Source organism: Aspergillus aculeatus (assembly GCF_001890905.1).
Source record: "Aspergillus aculeatus ATCC 16872 unplaced genomic scaffold ASPACscaffold_9, whole genome shotgun sequence".
NCBI classification, from domain to species: domain Eukaryota; kingdom Fungi; phylum Ascomycota; class Eurotiomycetes; order Eurotiales; family Aspergillaceae; genus Aspergillus; species Aspergillus aculeatus.
In genome coordinates, this window is record NW_017962984.1 from 357,739 (window position 1) to 379,397 (window position 21,659).

The 21,659-nt window shown below is 49.8% G+C and overlaps 5 protein-coding genes and 1 non-coding gene across 6 annotated transcripts; 2 read left to right on the top strand and 4 right to left on the bottom strand.

Annotated features, from left to right (window-relative positions):
* Nucleotides 1-2,581: 2,581 nt before the first annotated feature.
* Nucleotides 2,582-4,188, top strand: ASPACDRAFT_60984 (uncharacterized protein; the record flags this gene model as incomplete). Its single annotated transcript, XM_020203619.1, has 2 exons — nt 2,582-2,666; nt 2,906-4,188. The coding sequence occupies 2 exons, from the start codon at nt 2,582-2,584 to the stop codon at nt 4,186-4,188; spliced, it is 1,368 nt and encodes a 455-aa protein (XP_020055519.1).
* A 735-nt stretch (nt 4,189-4,923) lies between these two features.
* Nucleotides 4,924-6,114, bottom strand: ASPACDRAFT_1856754 (uncharacterized protein; the record flags this gene model as incomplete). Its single annotated transcript, XM_020197503.1, has 1 exon — nt 4,924-6,114. The coding sequence occupies one exon, from the start codon at nt 6,112-6,114 to the stop codon at nt 5,131-5,133; it is 984 nt and encodes a 327-aa protein (XP_020055520.1). The 3' UTR covers nt 4,924-5,130.
* Nucleotides 6,115-7,993: 1,879 nt separating this feature from the next.
* ASPACDRAFT_120315 (putative quinate pathway repressor protein QutR) lies at nt 7,994-11,596 on the bottom strand. The gene is made up of 2 exons (XM_020196338.1): nt 8,661-11,596; nt 7,994-8,584 (listed from the first exon to the last, which is right to left on the bottom strand). Exons 1-2 carry the CDS (start codon nt 11,148-11,150, stop codon nt 8,330-8,332), a joined length of 2,745 nt encoding a protein of 914 aa, XP_020055521.1. The 5' UTR covers nt 11,151-11,596; the 3' UTR covers nt 7,994-8,329.
* Nucleotides 11,597-12,061: 465 nt separating this feature from the next.
* Nucleotides 12,062-16,060, bottom strand: ASPACDRAFT_120316 (glutamine amidotransferase subunit DUG2). Its single transcript, XM_020196339.1, has 6 exons — nt 15,325-16,060; nt 15,128-15,253; nt 14,942-15,073; nt 14,326-14,886; nt 14,073-14,262; nt 12,062-14,011 (listed from the first exon to the last, which is right to left on the bottom strand). The coding sequence occupies exons 1-6, from the start codon at nt 15,562-15,564 to the stop codon at nt 12,333-12,335; spliced, it is 2,928 nt and encodes a 975-aa protein (XP_020055522.1). The 5' UTR covers nt 15,565-16,060; the 3' UTR covers nt 12,062-12,332.
* Nucleotides 16,061-17,196: 1,136 nt separating this feature from the next.
* ASPACDRAFT_t174 lies at nt 17,197-17,287 on the top strand. The gene has a single exon. It is a non-coding gene; the product is annotated as a tRNA-Phe (tRNA).
* A 398-nt stretch (nt 17,288-17,685) lies between these two features.
* Nucleotides 17,686-18,907, bottom strand: ASPACDRAFT_1881222 (putative NAD binding Rossmann fold oxidoreductase). Its single transcript, XM_020198234.1, has 2 exons — nt 18,575-18,907; nt 17,686-18,504 (listed from the first exon to the last, which is right to left on the bottom strand). The coding sequence occupies exons 1-2, from the start codon at nt 18,899-18,901 to the stop codon at nt 17,764-17,766; spliced, it is 1,068 nt and encodes a 355-aa protein (XP_020055523.1). The 5' UTR covers nt 18,902-18,907; the 3' UTR covers nt 17,686-17,763.
* Between the last annotated feature and the right edge of the window lie 2,752 nt (nt 18,908-21,659).

The following is a 21,659-nucleotide window of genomic DNA, read 5'->3' on the forward strand; positions in this document are numbered from 1 at the left end:
TTGCACATTCGTCAGTGGGCGGGGTCTAGGAGGTCAAGGTCGGGCTCACCCAGGAACAAGATTGCCGTTGTGCAAGGGAAAATAGCCCAATTGTAGTTCAAGACTGCATTCAAATTTCGGGTTCGGTTTTTAAGATCTGGCTCTTAGCTTTGTCCGCCGTTCTTGAGGTTCATGATGAATTTTTCCCAGGGTGCAAGTCGCCCGGCCAGATCAGGATGGCTCAGATGCTTTTAACGTTATCTTTCGCTCTGCTTCCGACTTAAACAAGATACACTAGGCTATGTTGGAGCTACTTTGAATGAATCGCCGCTCGTCTCATGGAATGTCAGTGCGCTTGGAAGTGAGACTCAGGCGGGTCAAGGTCTCGAGATGGGGTTGGAGTTGAACCAGAGAAGTGAATTATCACCTAGCTTACCATGACTCCCATCTCTGAACAGATAGTCTCGGATTCATGACTGGTCAATCTGACTGGACTAATGTGAGTAGCTGACTGTGCGTTGCACCAAGGCAATGGGACGTATCAATCCGCGCAAGATGCTGTCTCATTCATGTGAAGGACCCCCAAATAACTCTCGAAGCTCCACCAAGCTGAGTTTCGTTCGTCGGCAAACTCCCCTATGCGAGATAGGGGCCGGGCCATGAATACTAGTCTCGTGGCACTCGACCTATCGGAATGAGATCGCTTCACACGATCGACGTTCACAGCTCATCGATCGCAGCTTGACGATCGCGATTTACACAGGGAACGTGTCATAAGTACGGCGATCTTCAGTCCAAAATATAATTCCCAAATCGTCTGTGTGACACCAACACTCGATTGAAATGCAAGATGATTCAATGCAAATGGGGAAGGTGACTACTCTGATGAATCATACATGCATGAGCACTACGGTTCATCTCAAGGTGATCTCCACGCCACTTCTGGAATTCCAAGACTTCTGGTTCTCGCCTCCCAAGTCCTACACGCCTCCAAACACGCGCCAAACTCAACCTGGATTTCGTAGTCATCGTCCACGAGGGGGTGGACGAGATCAAGCGGGACTGCCTGCGACGCGACGGTGCGCATGTGATCGAGCTGCCGGAACTGAAAGCCGACTGGACGCGCTTCAAGGATGCGCGATGAGCTCATGTGCTCACGCGCATACAGCTGTGGCAGATGGTGCAGTACGATCGCACTCTGCTGCTGGATGCAGACTCGGTCTTGACTCGGTCTATCGATGCTGTCTGGGACCTTCCAGAGCTCCAGCTGAAGACTCCCCTGCCCACGTCGGTGCATGTGAGTGGGAGGGTCCTACCGGTGCCAGTTTCATATGTGCTGGCCGGTCTTCCGCAGCTGCGCCTTAATCATACTGCGCGCCCAGCGCGCGTGCCACAGGGCTTCTATGGTTGGGGGACTTTGAACGTAGGCTTTCTGATGTTGCAGCCGTCACTCGAGATCTTCGACCATTCTGCCGCTATGCTGGCGGTTGCAAGAGAGCGATGAGAGTAATATCGCTGACTAAAGTTTTGTGAACGTCGTCTTTGCAGCTGATGGCCCGATGCCCTGGACGCGGCTGGATCTGTTGTGGAATGTTCAGTGGCCGTGGCCGGACTATATCTGGGCGGGCTATGCCGTGTTGCAAAGTGGTGGGTACCGCTTCAATTGGAGACATTGCATTTCTTCCATTCGTGGTCTTGGCACATGATAGGGTTCTATTCGGTGAGAGATGGTTGAGCCACAGTGAGAAGGGTATTTCCATGGGAATGTGTTATCAGATGATCAAGAGAGCAAAGTGCAACTAAGGACGGATTGAATCTTTTGTAGTCTCGTTTCCTCCCTGGTGGAAGCACTCCACAGTCGGCTAGCTGTGTCAATTTGCATACATTTCAGTCCTACCAGCAGTATATCTTACCAACCGCCTCATTAAGCTCCAGTGGGAGTCCCCTTTGCGTCCTTCCATCCCTCTTTTTGAGCATCCGCCTGACTAAGTGCCCGCCGTTCTAGGCACACTCTGTATTACTATTCCTTAGCTGGAGGAAAGCTCTGTAGTTATAATCTTTACTAAAGCTTTTGAGGTTCCAAGGTGCCAGTGAAATCTTGATATTAAGAAATTCTCCTTATGAGGACTACCACTCTAAAAAGAATATATATATCTAGTTTTCTCTTTCGGAACGGTATTAGTAGAAAAGCTGTCCACTAGGCGGTCAAACCACGAGACATGATGATACTAGCTAGGCTAGTACCTTGCAAACTAGCACGAATAGCCGGCTTTCATCAATACTGTTATTGAGCATGAACCGCCTCCTGCAGCAGTACATTTCTGCATTGTCTCGGAATGTTCGGATGTGGATCCACTCTACGGAGCACATCAACTAACCCCATCCGGGTATAGTCTTACGTGGCAACTGTCACGGGCTTTTCCTCCCTGATCCAAACTGTCATGTCAACAGGCTTTACTTGCAATGGCCCTAGACCTTCTTCCCCTGATCACAAGAAACATAGACTAATTTTCACTCTATCTCGGTTTTAATTAATATCCAATCTTTCTATGACTATCTTCATTGACAATCGAACACACCAACACCTCCTTCCCACCACGCAATGAGTCCACCTGAACCCCCCACCACACTCAAAGTAGACAAGTCAGTGACTCTGTCACTAGACGATGAATTCGTCACCGTAACCGGTATGATTTCCCAGAATCATAGTTCCATCCCCACGGTATCCTAGCTGACCCAGTCTCCTTCCTTAGATAACCGTCCCTCCTCCCGCGGCAGGACAAGAACCAAGAAATACTGCTGCGGGTTATTATCCCAACGAGGTATGGATAGCATTGCACTCTAAAACCAAGCGTGCCCTAACTCACCCCCCGTTCCTTCTGTATACTCAACCCTAACACACATACCCCCACTGACAACTCCCCAGAACACCAATCCAACTACAAGCTCGACCACTACGGCATCATAAACGCAGCAGTCACCCCCACCAGCCTCACAATCACCTACGTAGACGGCAACGAGCTAGAAATCATCCACTACCGCGTCCGCCCAGAAGAACACGTCCAGGCCACCACCTGGACGCAGCACCTTCTGACCCGCGCCTACCGCCACGCGCAACCCTTCAAACGCCTCAAGGTAATCATCAACCCGTTCTGCTCCGGCGCGGTGAGGAAATTCCGCACGCTCGCCGCACCCATCCTCGCTGCGGCACACTGCCACTTCGACGTCGAGGAGACGCGGTACAAGGGCCACGCCAGTGAGATCGCCGAGCAGATCGACCTCGACGCCTACGACGCGATTGTGTGCTGCTCGGGCGACGGGCTGCCCCACGAGGCGTTCAACGGGCTGGCCCGCAGGCCGGATGCCGTCAAGGCGCTGGCCACGATGGCCGTGGCCATGATCCCCTGTGGGTCGGGCAATGCGATGGCGTGGAATCTGTTCGGGACGGACGATGTCGCGCAGGCGGCGCTGGCGATTGTGAAAGGCGTAACAATGCCCCTGGATTTGCTCTCGATCACCCAGGGCGATCGCCATACGGTATCCTTTCTGTCGCAGTCTTTGGGTGTGCTGGCGGACTCGGACCTCAAGACGGAGCATCTGCGGTGGATGGGCGATCATCGCTTTATCTATGGCGTTCTGACGACGATTGCGCAGCGGACGGCGTATCCCTGTGAGCTGGCTTTTAAGACGGTCATGGGGGATAAGGTGGAGATCCAGGAGTACTATGAACGTGCGAGGGGTCAGTCATTGGCATCACCGGATATGTTGACTGAAGAGTCAGGGACGGGTTCGAGTGGTCTGCCGCTGAAGTATGGCACGGTCCGCGCCGATATCCCGGAGGACTGGGAAGTGGTCTCCGGGGAGGGGTTGTCGAGCTTCTACGCCAGTAACATGGCGATTGTGGCCAAGGACACGAACTTCTTCCCGGCCGCGCTACCCAGCGACGGGCTCTTGGATGTCATGACGGTGTTCGACACAATTGGGATCGTAGGTGCACTTGATGCTACCGTCAAGCTGCCGCAGGGAAAATGCTTCGAGCTCGGCGATGTGCACATGCGGAAGGTCTCGGCGTACCGCCTTACCCCTAAGGAGAAAGAGGGGTGCATCAGCGTGGATGGAGAGTGGTATCCATTTGAGGCCTTTCAGGTAGAGGTGCACCAGGGTCTGGGTCGGGTGCTCACAAATCTGCGTCATGCGTACCACGTATGAGATACGTGAAAGGTATTAGCAAGACAAATTGTCTGGGAGCTAGTCAACCAGATACCTATTCTAGGGATGATTCCAGAGGGGTTTAGACTCTTGCCAAGCAAGACAGCTCGAAGCTAGATGTTGTCTTGCCATTGAGATGGAGACAGGGAAATAGGAGGAAAGTGAGCAACCCACAGCGCGTACAGAACTTTCTATGTAAGATTAAAGTCTTCTTGATGAACAAGTCTGCCCAAGTTGTTGACAGTTCATTGAATCATGTAATCTTTTCTCTGTATCACAGACTATCTGAGATCGTGGCTTAGGAAGTTGGTCTTGAACTAAGGTACTGTGAAAGGATCTATCACGAGTTTCGGCCGTACGCCGTGGAGATCAGAAGCTTGGGGTTTTTGAAACAGGACTGCGATTTCAAGGATTAGTATTATACTATCTGAACGGACACGATTTGATGTGGAAGTTCGAGTCCATACCCGGTCCCCCCCCGGTGAGACAAGGGGAAAAGCTTGGATCTATGATGAGCAGAAGAAGCAAAGTCCACATCACCACGTTTCTGTGATCGGTCCCGAGTCCTCTTTACTGAAAGCATTTTCAATGATTCTCCAAGCTACATCTCCGAGTTCTGAGGCGCGGAATACCTTCGAGGCCATCAATAGTAAGCTTGAACACTTATTGATAATCTATCCCTCTAACCTTGTGCGCCATTTTTCAGACTATCGAGCACGTGGTGATTTTGCCCTATCTGCTTCCCTCCCCTGGATTATCATTCTACCCCATGACAACCACTTCCAAGAGGAAAACAAGCACCAACGAGTTCTCAACGGTTTTCTGACTTGACACAATATGACGACTCTAGTAATAGTATAAACAGTCCACACGACTAAATCCCACGCCTGACCTCAATACAATGCATCCACGACCTCCACCCAAGGGTTCACCTCATATCCTTTACCCATTCTCCCAAAACTCCGCCACCAACCCCGCCACCTCCGGCACCCTCTCCCTGACAACCCCATGTCCCACCTCCTGCACGACATGAACATCCCCAAACCCAAGCTCCGCCAACTCCTGCACCGTACACAAATCATCCAACTCGCCTAACACACACCGCGCCGGAATCCCCTTCTCCGCCGCCTGTTTAAAGGAGTCATGCATATCCATGACCCCACCATCCCGAAAGATGCCCACCACGCTGGCCGCATGGCCCGGATGCTCCTCCACCTGCCACGCCCTTACCTTCTGCGCCACGACCTCGCCTCTCGCGACCCTCTCCTCCCAGTCCGCCGGCACCACCAACGGGCCGCCCTCCAACCACTCCAGGATCCAGTCGCGGGCCCGCTGCTCGACGGCCTCGTCACCATCGCCCCCCTTCAGAAGCTCCCGCTGCTGCTCGGTGAACTGCGCGGCGCGGAGTAACCCCGCCGGCGCGACGAGGACCATACTCTCCACCCTGTCCGGGAACCGCGCGGCGAAGGTGGCGGTCGTGGCGCCGCCGAAGGAGTAGCCGACAAGGTGGGCGGAGGGCCAGCGCAGGTGGTCGAGCACGGCCAAAATGAGGTCGTGGAAGAGGGGCGGCGCGTGTGGCTGGCGCGGCGTCGCGGAGAGGCCGTGGCCCCAGTGGTCGAAGAGGACGCAGTGCGCGGCGGGGAAGCGCGCGGCGAGGGCGCGCGCCAGCGGGGCCATGCCTATCGCGCTGGTTTGCACGCCGTGCACGAAGAGGATTCTCGTGGGGCCAGGTCCCGGGGTAGTGGCTGTTGGGGGGATGGAGTAGTAGGCTGCTTGGCCGGCTGGGGTTTGGAGGTAGGTGGCTTGGGGCAGGACGGTGCCGAAGGTGGAGGTGAAGGCTGCTTCGCTGGGGGCGGGGATGGAGGACGCTGGCTCGGGAATTGTGGTCCCGGGGCGGGGAAGCACGATTAGCGGGAAGGTGGGCATTGTGAGGATGGGTTTTTGCTTGTGTGGGATGGAACAATAGTTCAATTGAGTGTCAGGTAGAGGAGACACTGGAGGGGAATTACGGGTGGGGGCGTTGTTTATGCTTCAAATTTCCTTATCGTGAGATTCGGCTTGTTCGGCTGACTAATCTCTTGATAGGGAGATAAAGATCGCGTCATTTTCGATTAGGATTTGAGCAGATGATCAAAATAGATGCTTGAATGATAGCGTGGGATGCTTATTCGAGGCCTTTTCGCAGTACCCCTCGTATCCATGCCTAAGCGTGCCATGGAAGCCGTGCAGACACCCGATACTGTAGCTTCGGTCTCGGAAAATCCAATATCCATTCGAGCTCTTCTCGCCTGGTAGCTTATGAAACCATGATTGACTAGCAGCTTTAAATCCCAAGTCTTTCATCCCTATGGATTAGCGAGTGGACCTGTTGTGTTCTTCTCCAGATAGTTCACTCAAGCACTCTCAACTAGGTGACGATTGCACCCCAGGCGTATCCCCAATTGGCAACCCTGAGGCGCACTTGGGTGATTTGTACAGTACGAGTGAGCTAGTGCAACACTAGCGCGAACAGCGACTGTCAATTCCATCGTTCTCTAGGAGCTCATGAGGATGACGAGGTAGATCGGACCCAGCTTGCAGCCTCAGTCAGCCAGCATGCGAACTGCCAATCGTCTCCGTCTCCCTGGGTGCATAGTGGGATCAGTTAGATACTCAGCTGCAGCATGACGGAGTGGGGCCGCTGAGCTGCAGACCTGAATCTGACCAGTGACCGCGTCTCTCAGTGGAGATCCGATCTCCGCACTGGATGGGAACAAGTGGGGGAGCTAAGCATCCACTGCAGCAAACATTCGATTCTGTGTAGGAATGACGATCACGCTTCAGGAGGTAGCAGCCCACCTACCTTACGCTGGTGACGTTCCCAGATGTCTTGAAAGCACTTCCCCCATCAAGTGTTGTATTTGAACTGCGTCGAATCCACCCACCGCCCCTAGCTTATAGCACTTGATACCACCCTCCCTCCTATCCATCTGTTCCTCCATCATGTCTCAAGTAACCACCGCAACAAACAACATCACAGACCTCAACGAAAGTCTTCGACATCTCGAGAACTGGGTCAAGACATCTGGACCGTACGCCAACAGCCCAACTCCCTCGCTATATACAACCAGCTAACCCTCCGAACGCTCCCGGCTGGATCGCCGACTCCGAAACCCTAATCCCGAAAACCATCACGACATTCTCCTCCTCCGACGAGAATCCCGACAACCAAAAGCTCGAGCGCGTCGCCATCGACGTGTCGCAGCTGCTATCCTATCCCAACTCCGACGAAGAGGGCGAGGATCGCAGCCCGCCGCTGCACCGCAGCGACCTCAACGAGGCCAAGGAGTTTTGCAAGCAGATGCTTCGGGTATGGGAATAGCTTGTCATGCAGTCCTAGTCCTACAATACCTAAATTACTCCCCCCCCTTCTTTCTTCAAGAAAAGAAAAGCTTCCCTGGAACGAATAGTCCAACACCACCCATCTCCAAGAACAGCTCTACGAATCCCTCCTCGTCTTCTTCACCGAACTCGGACGCCGATCCCCGCCATCCCCCGACGGCTCGATCCGGAGCTTTTTGAAAGAGATCCCGTGCGGCATATCGAGGTAAGCCGGCGCAACCCCCATCCTTCGCGTCTCTCATCGGAACTAACTGACTACTGGTCCAGACAATCGTCCACCCGAACCCCATCCTCGCAGCGGCCTACATCGTGCAAGAGGCCAATGACTCCGCCAACACCCAAAACAGCGATGCAGAAGACTACAGCGATGGGTACCAGAGGCGACAGGCCTCAGAACTGCTTCTGTACACCGCGAACCAATGCCGGGAGAGCTGGCGCCGGAGCAAGCGGCGGGATAAGTCCCCGGACAACCTCCGCGGCAGCTACGCCAACGACAACGACAACGACAACGGATCCAACGGCATCGGCAGTGTCTTTGTCGACGCCTACATCGCCTTCACGGACCACGTGAGTCGGACGTTCCCCGGGTGGCGACAGAGGGGGGTTCTATTTCAATGGGCAGACGGGCTCTTTCGATTATGTGGATTAAATGTGAGAGAGGTCGTCAACTAGTAGTGTCTGACAAGTCATGTCTCATTGAGCCTAAAGATTTCGATATCACATCGATCACATTACAGCGGCGATACAGCCAACCTCATCATCAAGTGGATTGCCCTTTCAGATTCTCAAGCCGATTCTGGATGGCTTGCGGGTCGTATTGCCCTTCTTCCTCCTTGTATTCCTTCAAGACCACCGTGCGCATCAACCGTCGCGGCGCACGGCGGCCCGTAAACAATTCAAACTGGGCGAATCCTTGCTCCGGGAGAACATCCAATCCATCTAATGCCACCCAGCCGCGGTGGGAGAGCGCGCGGATTTGCTTGATCAGCGGGGTGTTGAGGGATTTGTAGGCCAACTAACCAGAGAATGTCAGTTCGGTGCGCAGGGGATTATGTTTGCGCGGGATAATGCCAAGCACCAGGAAGACTTACTTCGACAACTACACCACCCGTCGGGCTCTCCAGCCACTGGGACGGAATCTCATTATTGGGCGCCGGTTCCCCTCCGATGCTGTGGGTGGGAATGCAGGAGCAGATGACGGTCGGTTGCTTGTAATTGACAGGCCAGCTGTCTTGTTGCGATTGCAGAACATGAACATGAGGGCGGGTCGTTGACCCGGCTCGGCCGGGCGACTGTAGGTTTTGTTGGTTGTAGTGCCGGGCTAGCTTCTCCGCATTGGCAACGGTGCGGTTGAACACAAAGATGTTCTGCACCCCCAGATGGATCATGGCGTAGACGGCAGCGCGAGCCATACCACCTGCACCTATAACCAACCCGGTAGACAAAGGCCGAATGGCATTCGCAGGGGACAAGCCTCGTCGGAAGCAGTTACCAATGCCAATCCAGTCGGTATTATCTCCATGCAAAGCTTTCACGGGGCCCGCGCGGCTCTTGCCCATAAGCAGAGGAGAACCATCGCCATCCAGAACCTTTTCGTCACCCTCCCGAATTGGGACCAGGGTGTTCACAGCACCAATGGCGCGGGCGTGGGGAGACATCGAATGGAGGAGGGGGATTACTTCTGTCTTGTACGGCAAGGCGACACTGGTGCCGCCAAAGTGAGGATTGGACACCAGATCATTTAGCCCACGCAGGGTGGATGACTGGTGGGTTCGGTAGACATGCGGCATGCCACAGAGATTGTAAGCCGCGTTGTGCATGATTGGCGACAGACTGTAGGTGACGTTGCCGCCGAAGAGGAAGAACTGCATAGGGTCCAGAGTGAAGGAGGAGTAGAGAGCTTCCTGGGCTTCACGCAACGTGATACAGGGTAGCCCTTTGGGTTGTGTTTCAGAGAGAAGAGACTGATGCGTCACAGGCGTCAAGATCGGGTTGAAACAACAAGATAACCTGCCTAGTAGTCCTGAGTTGTATGCTATTAGGGGTAGTGCAGTCGAAAGTGACTTGAAGGAGTCGCGAAACCTTTGAACTGCAAAATTGTCATCTATGGAGGTCGCCGGCTGAGTCAATCGTACTAGATCACAGCCCAACCGTTTTGCTCGTTCATAAAGATTCATGTATGTCGGATCGTCCCATCCCCTCGGCGGAGGCTGACCCGCCGCATAATGGCCGATCACACGGCTCGCGCCCTTCGACGCAATGATTTGAGACAAGAGGTCGTCGCTATACGACAGGTCGACCGTCACGAATTCCGGAGCCAGGCGTAGCCCATGCTGGATAAGGTTCAAATACTCGTTGGTGGGTCGACGCGAGTGTTCGTTGTGCTCGCCATTCTGGCTACTGAAGCCTACACTACTTTCCACGTGATATACGAGTGGAACGACAGTATTTCGTCGAATGTTTGCGACCGCATGGCTGATCTTGTCGGCGATACCGGAGTCCACAGCTAGTCGCGAGGAGGGCGGTTCCGTGATGTCAATCTTGAGTTCGAATGCATCAGATGTAGACTCCAGGTCTTCGATGTCCAAGTCCCGCTCCAACAACGAAGAAATCGGCACTGTCACCGCGTAAGTAAACGCCCGCGACTCGATGGCTTGCATGGACAGCGGGAAGGACGCGTTCAGACTGCTCAAGTCATTGGCATCGCCCGTAGCAAACGCAATAAACCGGAGAAAGTCGAGCTGCAATCGTTTTAGAGTCAGGAAGGGCGTGATAGCCTGGAAGCGCTGGTCCAGTTCCAGCTCCAACTGAGCGTGGTTACCGTCCTTGGCGGCCGCATGCTCCGCCATGCCTTTCTCCGACACGTTAAAAAACTCAAGGTTGGAACACGCCCGGTAGATCGGCCCCGCCAGGCCGAGGAACCGACGGACTTTGTCGACATTCCACGCCTTCAAATAAGACTGGACGCTTTCCGCGTCCCGGAGGAGATAGATCACCGGGTGGGTTCTGGCGTACTCGCGGAGCAGCATCTGCCCACTGCGCTCCATGGAACCCGGCCCGCAGGCAATCACGCACCCTTCCTGATGTTCTGCCAGCATCGACTCCATCACTCGGGCTTCCTGCTGACGATATTCCACCAATTCAAATTCCTTTTTGTACGCCGCGCGCGACCGACCGGTGACCTGTTGGAAGTAACGGTCCGCATCGATCAACCTCCGCCCCGACGTGGCCGCCAGTATCACCGCCAGACTGGATTTGCCGGTTCCTCGGATGCCGATCAGCACGATGGATGAGTTCCGCGCGAACTTTCGGGGCACCTGGGTGGCGCTTTCGAAGGCCGTGGGGGACCCACGGCTGGAGGTGACCCCGCGCAACGAGGGGGCAAACCAATGTGAGGCCTCTGGGTTGTCTCCGGGGAGGCTGTGTACTCGTTCCCTCGGGGTCTCATCTCCGTAGGATGGTTCGACAGACTGGGAGCCACTGGAGACGTACGGGCTATGCGACAAACGTCGGTGGTTCTGTGCGATGGGACCATCGAGGTCATCCAGTTTGCGCTTGGGTGGTTTCACGATCACGGACATTATAGCGGTGGCGGGGTTTGATCCGAGTCCACGGGGGAGTTATAACGGGGAAGAGTGGGCGTTATATTGAGGATGTGATCTCTGACGGAGTGGCGCATGACTTGGGAGGATGTGATGCAGGAACCGACCGGGTGTGGGAGGAATAGGACGGGGTTTAGGCCATGGGGGGTCGGTGCGACATGCAAGGAAGATGCAACAGAGGGGTAGACCGGATAGAGTTGGGGTGGGTGTATAGGCGAAAGATGAGAGAAGGAATTGAGAAAAGAGGGTCGCACACGAGCTAGTTTGGGACTTCAAAGGTGAATGAAGAGAAAAAACCAGGTGGAGGAGGAGGGAGGGAGAGGTGGGAGAGGAGGAGAAGTGTGGGTGAACTGGGTTGGGCTGGGTTGGAGAGAAAAGATGTGGGGGAAGAAAGAGGCAGGCGGGCGGGCGGGAGCGAGCGAGCGAACAGCAAAAGCACCCAAAGAAGCGATCGGTGGAAAAGAGCCCGGCAAAGCGGTTGGAGACAGCCAAGAAATGCGGAGAAAGGCTCACCCGTTCCTACCTTAACTCCCTCCCCTCCACCTCCTGGCTGGCAAATCAATTCTTCATTAATAATTTTCCTTAGTTTGACTCGCTTACTCGCTTCCTCGCTTACCCCGTGGGGTCAACAACCAAAGCCTCGGTTGCATCCTGGGTCGAGGCTGGGGCTGAGGCTGGGGCTGAGGCTGGGGCTGAGGCTGGGGCTGAGTGGGCGTCCCATTGATTCACTGCATAAATCATCCCTTAAAAATTATTATGGTGGTCGAGGCTTTACCACTATGTAGTTGAAAAGTATTATGCGAGTAAGTGGTCTTGTTTGTTTTCTACCGCGAATTGGTCCCTGTGCTCCGACCCTGCAGATCCTCGCGAACCGAACTGTTATGTTCTTCCGCTGCAAGTCGACCGGGCCGGTGTACTGACCAAGGCATCAAAATATGGCTGCCTGGCGTTACCATATACCCACCACACACCCACCACACACTGGGCTTTATGGATAGATAACCCTGCGCGCACCACTCATTTATGTAACTCGAGTAATAACTCCCTCCTCTCGGAGTCTAATTTGCTAGTGATATTAAATGCTCTATCCGAAATCAAATCCGACCACAATAACAGCTGGTCCAACGCATAATCCCAACTCAACATTCCAAAACATGATATCTACAACCTCTCCGGCAACCGTGAAAATACATAACCAAAGATCTCCCGGCTTTTATACAGATTCTCCACCCGCAACCGTTCATTATACAAATGTGCGTTGTCGCTCGCTTGTCCACAAGGCAGATTCGCCGCGGGGGCGGAGAACTCCTTCTCCAGGAATCGGATGGTGGGGATCGAGCCACCCTCCCGGATGTAGATGGGACGCACACGAGTCGGCTGGCTGGGATCATCCACCTCCGGCGCGGCCTTCGGGGCAGCGGGTTCGTCGGCTGCGAGCGTCGTGGCGCCCGACTTGCTGGTTAGGGTCGACGAGGTCGGGACCGCGGTACTCAGCGACGACCGCTTGTGCGCAGACTTGCCGGTCGACGAGATCGTCGTGGACATGATGATGCGGTCGATGTGGGAGGCCAGGCTATCCTCCGAGTCCGCCCGCTTGAGGCGCGGGTGCTGCTCCTTGGCGCGCTTCGTCGCCTCGAGGGTGCGTTGCGGAATGGTCTGGATGGGTGGGTATTGGTGTCGCTGGGCAGTGGTGTCCGGAGTCCAGGCGGCCGCGATCGCGTCGGCCAAGGTCTGGAACATCTCGTTGTCCGGATCGCCGAGCCAGGGGTCGGATTTGTTCGTGATCTCGACGGTCAGGTCGTTCTGCGACTCCAGACTGTCGAAATGCTCCTGCGCGAAGAGCGTCAGATTGGTCGCCACTTCGTCGGCGGTCTGGTTCGGCACCAATCGGATCGATAGACTGGCCTTGGCCTTGCGAGAGATCGTCGTCGTAGCACTCTTGCTGCTGCCGGGCACCTCGATGGAGTGGATCGTCAGGGAGGGCTCACGCCAGCGGTGCATGAGCGAGTTGATGAACGCGTCGCTGTCGGTGATTTCTGGGTGATGGGGGAGGAGAATGTCAGCGATCGCGGTGTACCGCTGCTTCTCCGCCTCGGTGAGTGGAAGAACAGGCTCATGGAACCCTGGCAGGTTGATTCGGCCCTTGGGTCCGACAAAGGTGCTCAGCAGCATTGTGAGATCCTTCAGTGGCTCGTCCAGTAACGAACTCCCGTCAATACCACTGTGCAGGTCGGGGTGGTCGCTCTGCACAACCAGGTTGGCGTTGACCACACCACGCAGCCCGTATGTCAAGCAGGGGTTGTAGTCATCAAGCCAGTAACTGTTAGCCAAGAGGATCCAGTCTACGGGGCCGATTTGAGGCTTATGCTTGCGGACTGTTTCGTGGAATCCCTGGGATCCCGACTCTTCTTCGCCTTCAATCAGGAAAACCACGTTACATCGGAGCGCTTTCTGTCGAGCGAGATCTGCGGCCGCATAAAGCGCCGCTAGAATGGGGCCCTTGTTATCTGACACTCCGCGACCATAGAGGAAGCCGTCAATGGAAGTGAGTTGATACGGGTCGGTCTTCCACTTCGCCGCATTCGCATCCGCCCCAACAACATCGTAGTGGCCGTAGAATAAGATTGTTTTATCGACCTTGTCTGGAGATGTAGCATCAAATCGAGCATGCACGATGGGGTTCGTGTCGGCTCCCGTGGTCAAGAGATCGGTCTTCGCCCCGAGATAGATGCAGTGACGACGAAGGAACGCTGCACCCTGGTTGCATTCAACCGCAAATTTAGGACTGGCTGACACAGTCTTGTAGGCGACAAACTTGGCCAGGGAGTTGACCATTTCATCTGTTCGAGATTTAGCTCACGTAAACGAACTACCTCGCCCCAGTCGCCATGCGGGACGTACCATTATTGATTGGCGGCTTTTCGGCTTGACCTCCCCGAGTCACGTCCGTCACGTCCCAAATGCCGACCGTATTGTCATTGCCGCCGCTCGCGTAGATGTAACGGTCTTTGTACCGACCAGCAGCAGACGCGAGCATAGTCCCCCCGTGAGCAACCCAGCTGCCAATCTCCTCGAAGCGCGAGTTGAATTTCTGCGGCACGCAATCAGTCGACGGTTCTGCAGCATCAAGCGAATCGATCAGGGGATCACCTACCTTGATCACACCGTTTGAATCTCCACAGACCGCCACGCCGTGGATAATGTCTACGGCCCACAGATCGCCGGTGTGCATGGCGATGCGTTTGACCAGCTGCCGCGAATCAAGGTTCCAGATGTTCAGCGCACCTCCAGCCAAACCACAGTAGAGGAAGGATCCATCAACGGCGATGGAGAGAACGGAATCGCCGTTCTGCAGCTTCGCGATCGGGGACGGAACGGCGTTGGCCGAGTTCTGCTCCAAACGCCACAACTTGACCACCCCATCGCCGGCACCCGTCAGAAGCACCTCTTCCTCTGGAGAAGACTCAATCAAGCCCTTGACCAGAAGCATGGTGTATACGTAGCCGTGGTGGGCGAAGAGCTTATGATGGTCGCGTTTGAAAGTCAGCACTTGGCCACCTTGCATAACTGAATGAGGTCCCTCGGCGCCTGCGTCCGGCCGCGGCGCACGCGAACCATCCGGACCCCTGGAGTCGAAAAAGCGATGGGTCCGTCGGGACAACTGCGCCGCTGATGACTGTGCTGAAGCTGCATCGACTTGGGAGATGTCGCACCACTGAGGGAATCAGCAATCACTAGCCCATGCTGACTAGGGTGGGCAAGAGACTGACCTGAATGCTGGTGTTCTGAGCACCGCAGTAGATCGTCTTCAAGCTCGACGAATAGGCGACCGCGAAGATGTCTCCAACATCGTGGTGGGAGTGGATCGAATACAGCCGGTCGAATGTTCTCGTCGACCACACCTACCAAGGTCAACAATCTTCTGGTGGAGCAAACATGGAAGGGTGAAACACTACATTAACAACAGAATCTCCGCCCGTGGAGAAGAGCAGCTCTCCGTCTTCGGACAAGTAAAGATCAAGGACACTTTCCTGATGAGCGTGCACCGAGAGCACAAGATCATAGGTCTCCAAAGACCATGCCTAGATTTCGTCTTAGCATTTTTGACCGATAGCAGACCAATCGGTATATTCGGAGACTTGCTCCCACGTACTACAATGTCTCCCCCCTGCAGACCAGCAAAGACACATTCTTTGTCGAGCACGAGGGCCAGAACCGAGCGACTGGCTTGTACGCGGTGGCCGATAGCACCGCATTCGACTGGAGCCGGAAGTTCGGCCTCATCCTGGGCCAGATGGGCCGCCGTCACGGAGCGCGGATCGGACTCCCAGAGCTTAGTCTGATCATCTGTCTCTGATGTCCCATCAGACTCGACGAGTACTGTATGATCCATTGCTCCTGGCAATGGAGCTCAAAAAAGTCTCAGCCTTAATTTCTAACCTTTCTCTTTTTTTTCAAAGAACAAGACAAAATAAAAGTTTCTAAAACCAAGATGATTCTGGGGGATCAATGAACGGCTGGATTCACGTGACGTGTGATAAATGATGTGATGGAATGCGGTGAGACGCAGGGCAAAAAGCGGCCGTTTTGATCGCGTGAGTGAGTCAGTCGGAGCGAAGTCGGACACACGAATTAGACAAGGCCACGACGACGGAGAGATCAAGGCAGAGAAGTAGTACTCCGTAAGCCAGGGGCAATCTTAGTTTTTGGGCTTCCAGGGATGTATCAGTCGCAGATGTTGCAAGACCGACTTTAGATTGTGAGATTGAGTCCGTGAGGAATGTCGGGAGGTTGTTCTTGGCGTTCAAAAGTGGTGAAGAATAAAAAAGCAATAATGAATGGATGATGAATGATGAAATGTTGGCCCCAATAAGGATCGACGGGCGGTGTGGCGGTGTAGAGAGAAGAGAGAGGAGAAGGGAAGACAAGCAAGCATGTAGACCGCCATTGAGACCGCCATGGATTTCCCCATCCAGAATCATTGCCCGCAACCACTGTAAAGAAACCACACCAGACTCACCTCGATGCTCAACGGCGGGAGACTTCCAGCCACAGTTCTCCCTGGTCTTGTATCAGCATATGGATCTTTTAAGCATCCCAGACGAGAAGTTACATTGCACAGGGAATGAAAAACTCCTGGGAGAGGACTCACCATGGCTCCCAAACAAGCCTCGCAATCAACGTCTCAGTCGTAGTAGTTGTGGTCGACATGGTAAATGAACCATCCCCCAGGATACTCGAGTGATATGCGCACAACCTCCCCCTCGAGGGAATCTCTTCATTTCTTATAAAGTCGCCAACGAGATGATTAATGAAAAGGGGGGCGAACGGTTATGAACGGCCACGCAAATCCCACGCCCAGTAGGAGCACAAGGAAAAGGACCAGATGCGTTCTGACGTACGTTGCGGTATGTACAGTACACTCATACATCTCAGGCAGCCCTCTTCCTCGCCTGAAGATGCAGACGAAAGAAGACGATCAAACAGCGCAGGAAGCCAACTATCGGATTCCGATAATAATCCTCCGGCCAGTCATGTGCGAATATCTCGCTGCCGCGTCCTGCAATGGAACAATGAACCAGCAGGAGTATAGACCCGAATCAAGGTCGATTTCCAAGATTGGCCACGTCATTCCCGTGGTTTCCCCCCTGATTGCGACTGTTCAGGGAGATTTGGTATCTTTGACGACAAAGGAGGTATCTATCTATTCTCCATGGTTTGCGATCGTTGATAGTTCCGGACATTGAGGGTCACTAGAGTGTGCCAGTGGGATCTTGTTGGGCGTCGTTGGGACAGTTTGTATGCATGGCGAGTCGTTACATAGACATTTCACTTGAGACGGTATTGTCGGGAACAATGGACGCCCGTTTTAGAGTCCGTTTCGAATCGGCCCAACGGCTCCCAATCTGGAGGCTAGGCGGGTAGCCGATTGACTTGAGATAGCGAACAGCAGGGATGGACAAGGAGCAAGTAGGTAGCGTACACTCAGGTAATAATGCTGACATTGCGTCACTTTTCCACAATTGGGACGATGGCGCATCTGGGAGCGCGTCAGACTGAAGCACTAACTTCGGCCGTAAATCTGAAGGTGGCCGGTTCAAGCCCGGCTCGTCCCATTCTTCTTTTTCCTTTTTTCTTCCCGTTCTCCACCCCAGTACGTACACCTTTCAAGTACCTTCCCTTGAGATACAACTTGAACGTAAACGGGAGATTTTCAACCTGAACTATAACTAGTAAGTTTTGTGGATAATAAGTTCCTGTTAATCACTCTCGGCATACCATACTGGCTTTCTCAGTTGTATGGATTTCTTTTCCTAAAAGCCCATCAGGACTCCGAAGTATATATCGCCGCCCATAGCCGTACACAGCTACACAACGCTCCTTGACCAATCAAAATACAGCTTGCCAGGAACTTTACCATCTAATTGAAGGCTCAGAAATAGAACACCTGGCTTAGCTAACTATATTTCACTGTTAAGAGCGTCTCTGTCAGAAACAGAATGTTGGTCTATCAGTTGTTAGTTTCTAGCATATTTTCCGTTATCTCACATAGTGGTAATCTATCTGACCAGCGATAGCATCCAACCCCCCTTCAAAGCTGCGCAGTCTCCACCCTCCGCCCAATCTCATCGAACCGAATCTGCTTACCCGTCACCAACGCCTCCTGCAAATACGCCCCGATCTCGACAGCCTTAACGGCATTCCCCAACCTTACCGGCAAGGGCGTCCCCTCCAGACACGCGGCCGTGAACTCATTCGCTTCACGCACAAACGCCTCACCAAACCGCCCAACAAAAGTTGGGGGCACCTCGCGCGTGATGCCGCCGGAGTGGTAGTAGTTCACAAAGTCGCGCTGCGGGTTGATGTTGACGGACAGCTTGCCCTCGGTGCCAATGACCTCGGTGGTGTCCTCCTGGCCGTGCGGCATCATGCGCGAGCAGTAGTAGTAGGCGATCTTGCCGCCCCAGAACTCGACGATGCCCACAGCGTTATCGTAGTCATTGTACTGTTTGAGTTCGGGCTGCACGGCCGTGATCCCGTGCGCCGAGATGCTCTTCGGGATCGAGTCCTCCCCCAGAAACCACAGGGTCAGGTCGATGTCGTGCACGGACATGTCCACGAACACCCCGCCAGACCAGGCGGCGTAGGCGACATAGAACCCGGACGGGTCGTACTTGTCGCACGTCTGGCTGCGCAGGATTGACGGCCGCCCGATTAGCCCCTGCGTGATCTTGGAGTGCACTTCGCGGTAGGAGGTGTCAAAGCGTCGGGAGAAGCCGCACATTACTTTGAGGTGGGGCTTGATTTTGGCTTTTTGGACGACGGCTTTGCACTGTTTTTTTTCCGGAGGTGGTTAGTTGGTGGTGTAAGAGAGAGGGAGGGTGGCTAGGGCAAGAACATACTACTTCAACGCTCGTCGAGAGAGGCTTCTCGCAGAGGACGTGCAGGTCCCGGTCAATCGCTTTCATTGTCTCCTCGGCGTGCACGGAGGTGGCCGTGCCGATGACCACGGCTTGTAGGCCCGGGTGCTCGAGCATCTTGTCGTAGTCATCGTACAGCGTGACGCCATAGGGCTCGAGGTGCTGTCTGCCCCAGGTGATCTCCGCAGGGTCCGGTGAGAAAGCGGCCACCAGGTCCGCGCGCGGGGTCTGGTGCAGGAAGTTGTTGACGTGGATCTTGCCTACGCGGCCGAGGCCGGCCATGCCGACTTTGAGCTTTTGGATGGGCATGATTGTTGTATGTGGTGTGATGTGTTGTGATGTGAAATGACAGTAGGAAAGAACGGGAGAGTGAGCTCGAGGTGATTGGGTGGGTTGGATTGAGCTTGTTGCTGAGCTGTTGTCTTTCGTTGTCTTTCGTGAGGGTGTCTAGGTGTTTATATATGTTGACACAACGATTTCCCCTCTCTGGAACATCGCTGGCAGACCCACCGCTCTCGAGGGAAAAGCTCCTCCATCTGTATATCGCAGTCAAAAATGCAGATTTAGTATCATGTCCAGTTGAGAATATCAGAGAACTTGTCGAGAAATGCGGAGAGAGAGGGTCCACTGCTGCAAGAATGCGGAGTAAACAGACGGGCCAAGTTGCCTGCCGAGACGGAAAGACTTGCCCGTCTCTACGGGTTCGGCGACTGACATCTGTGATTGGTCAAATGGGCTGCCTGCGAACGTGAGGGCAAGTCTTTCCTCAGTCACGTTATCTCGTGTATAGTACAAAGACTTGAGTGATCGGAAATCGATCTGCAAGGTTTCGAAAGCAGCTCAGTACCATCTTGAGACATTAGATCTGGAAACATGCGGGGTAATATTATCCGTAAGAAGAGACTTGTACATAGCAGGCCGAGGGGGTTGGTATTCACTATTTTTAAATAGCAGATAATAATTATTAAGAAGAATAATCTATTAGTATTAGTTATAATAATATTTATTTTTATTTTAGCTAATTAAAGAAAAATTATAAACTAATAGTAAAGAATTATTAAACAGTTATCTATAATTATAAAATAATTTTAATTAGATTTTTATACTTTTTTTTAGTAATCTATAAATATTTACTTAATAACTATTATTTATATTCATAATAATCTAATACGTTACTATAGTTTCTTCTAATTTAATAATTAAAAATAAACTTATTTACTAATATTAGTTATTAAAATAAAATTAGACTATTTTAATTTATTTTTTAAAAATAACTATAGTAAAACTATAATTTATAAATAAATATATAATTATAAATAGAAGATAATTAATATAAATTATTATATACAGTTAATCTTTTAGTTATAATATATAAAAATAGTAGAATTTAGTAGATAATAATTAAATTTCTATAAAAAATCTAATATAAATATTTTTTAAATATTATTATAAAAATTAATTAAAGTCTATTTCAGATTTCTAATCTAATATATATAATATTATAAGTCTAAACTTTTATTATAAAAGATATATTACAGAAATTTTATTAGAAGAAATAGAAAATACTAAATATTTAAATAATATATAATATTATAAAATAAAAATATAATTATAAAATTATACTAAATAAAAATTTTAAATTTAAAAATATAAGAATTATTAATTTATTAGCAATAATAAAATAGATATAACTTTAATATTAATCTAAAAAAAATTTAATCTAATATTAGTAAAAAAAATAATATTATAAAATACTAATATTATCCGAAAATATTTTTTTATATATATTATTAAAAGTATATTTAAAATTTTTTAAATTAATATATTAATCTATTAATTTTAAAAATTATTAAATATTAATATTTTAGTATTATTTTAATTATATTTATTTATAAAGATATAATATTTAGTAAGCTAAGAATATTTCTAATAGAATTTTAAAAATACTAAGATCTAAATAAAAAAATTATAAAATCAGATATTATTAAAATCTAATTTTAATAATTAATATATATAATTTATATAAATTAAATAAACTATAAACTCAGCTGGTAATATTTAATTAATTTAAAATTTATAATATTTAAAATTATTAAAAATTAAAGTTAATACAGCTATTATTAAATATAATCTGAAGATAGACTTTTATTTATATTTTTATTTTTTATAAAAAATATTATAGTTTATTATTAGTTTATATTCAGCTGTAAAAACTGAAAAATAAATATTAATATATAAATTAAAAATAATAAGATTTTATAGCTATTTATTATTTTTTAAAAATAATAGTCGATTTAGAAAGATTATTATTTAAATTAATTAAAAAAAGAATACTATTTATAATAATTAAAATATTTTTTTTATTTTATAAATAAAACTATTTTAATTTTTTATATTTAATATTAAAGTAATAGCAATCAGATACTAAAAAATTTAATAATTAAACTAAATTTTTTTTAAATAATAGCCGGAATTATTCTAAACTAAATTAAAATAAATATAGTAGTTAATATAATTATAATATATATTTAAATAATAAATTTTATAAAAAATCTAATTTAAAAATTAAAAATAATTTTAAGAGTAGAATTTTTATATAATTAAAATATTTAATATAAAATTAAATCTGATCAGTCTTATATTATAAAATAATTAGAAATAAAATAATATTCTAATCTAATTATAATAAAATCTAAATTTATAAATATTTTAAAAATAAAATTTTTTAATTATAAAATTTAATAATTCTCTACAGTACTATAGAATATTTTATAATATTAATAAATATAAAAAACTTTCTATATCCAGTTCTATAATTATAATTTAATTTTTTTTAATTAAAGTATAAAATATTAAATAACTGGTTTAAAATAAGATTAAATATTAATATAATAGATTCTAATAATAATAAATCAGTCTGTAATTTTTTTAAAATCTAAAAAATATTTCTATTCAGTAGATATTAAAAAAAACTATATATATTAATAAAATAATTATATTTAAAAATAATAATATTTATTTAATAAAATATTAAATTTTAAATTATATTTTCTTATTTTTAGATAAT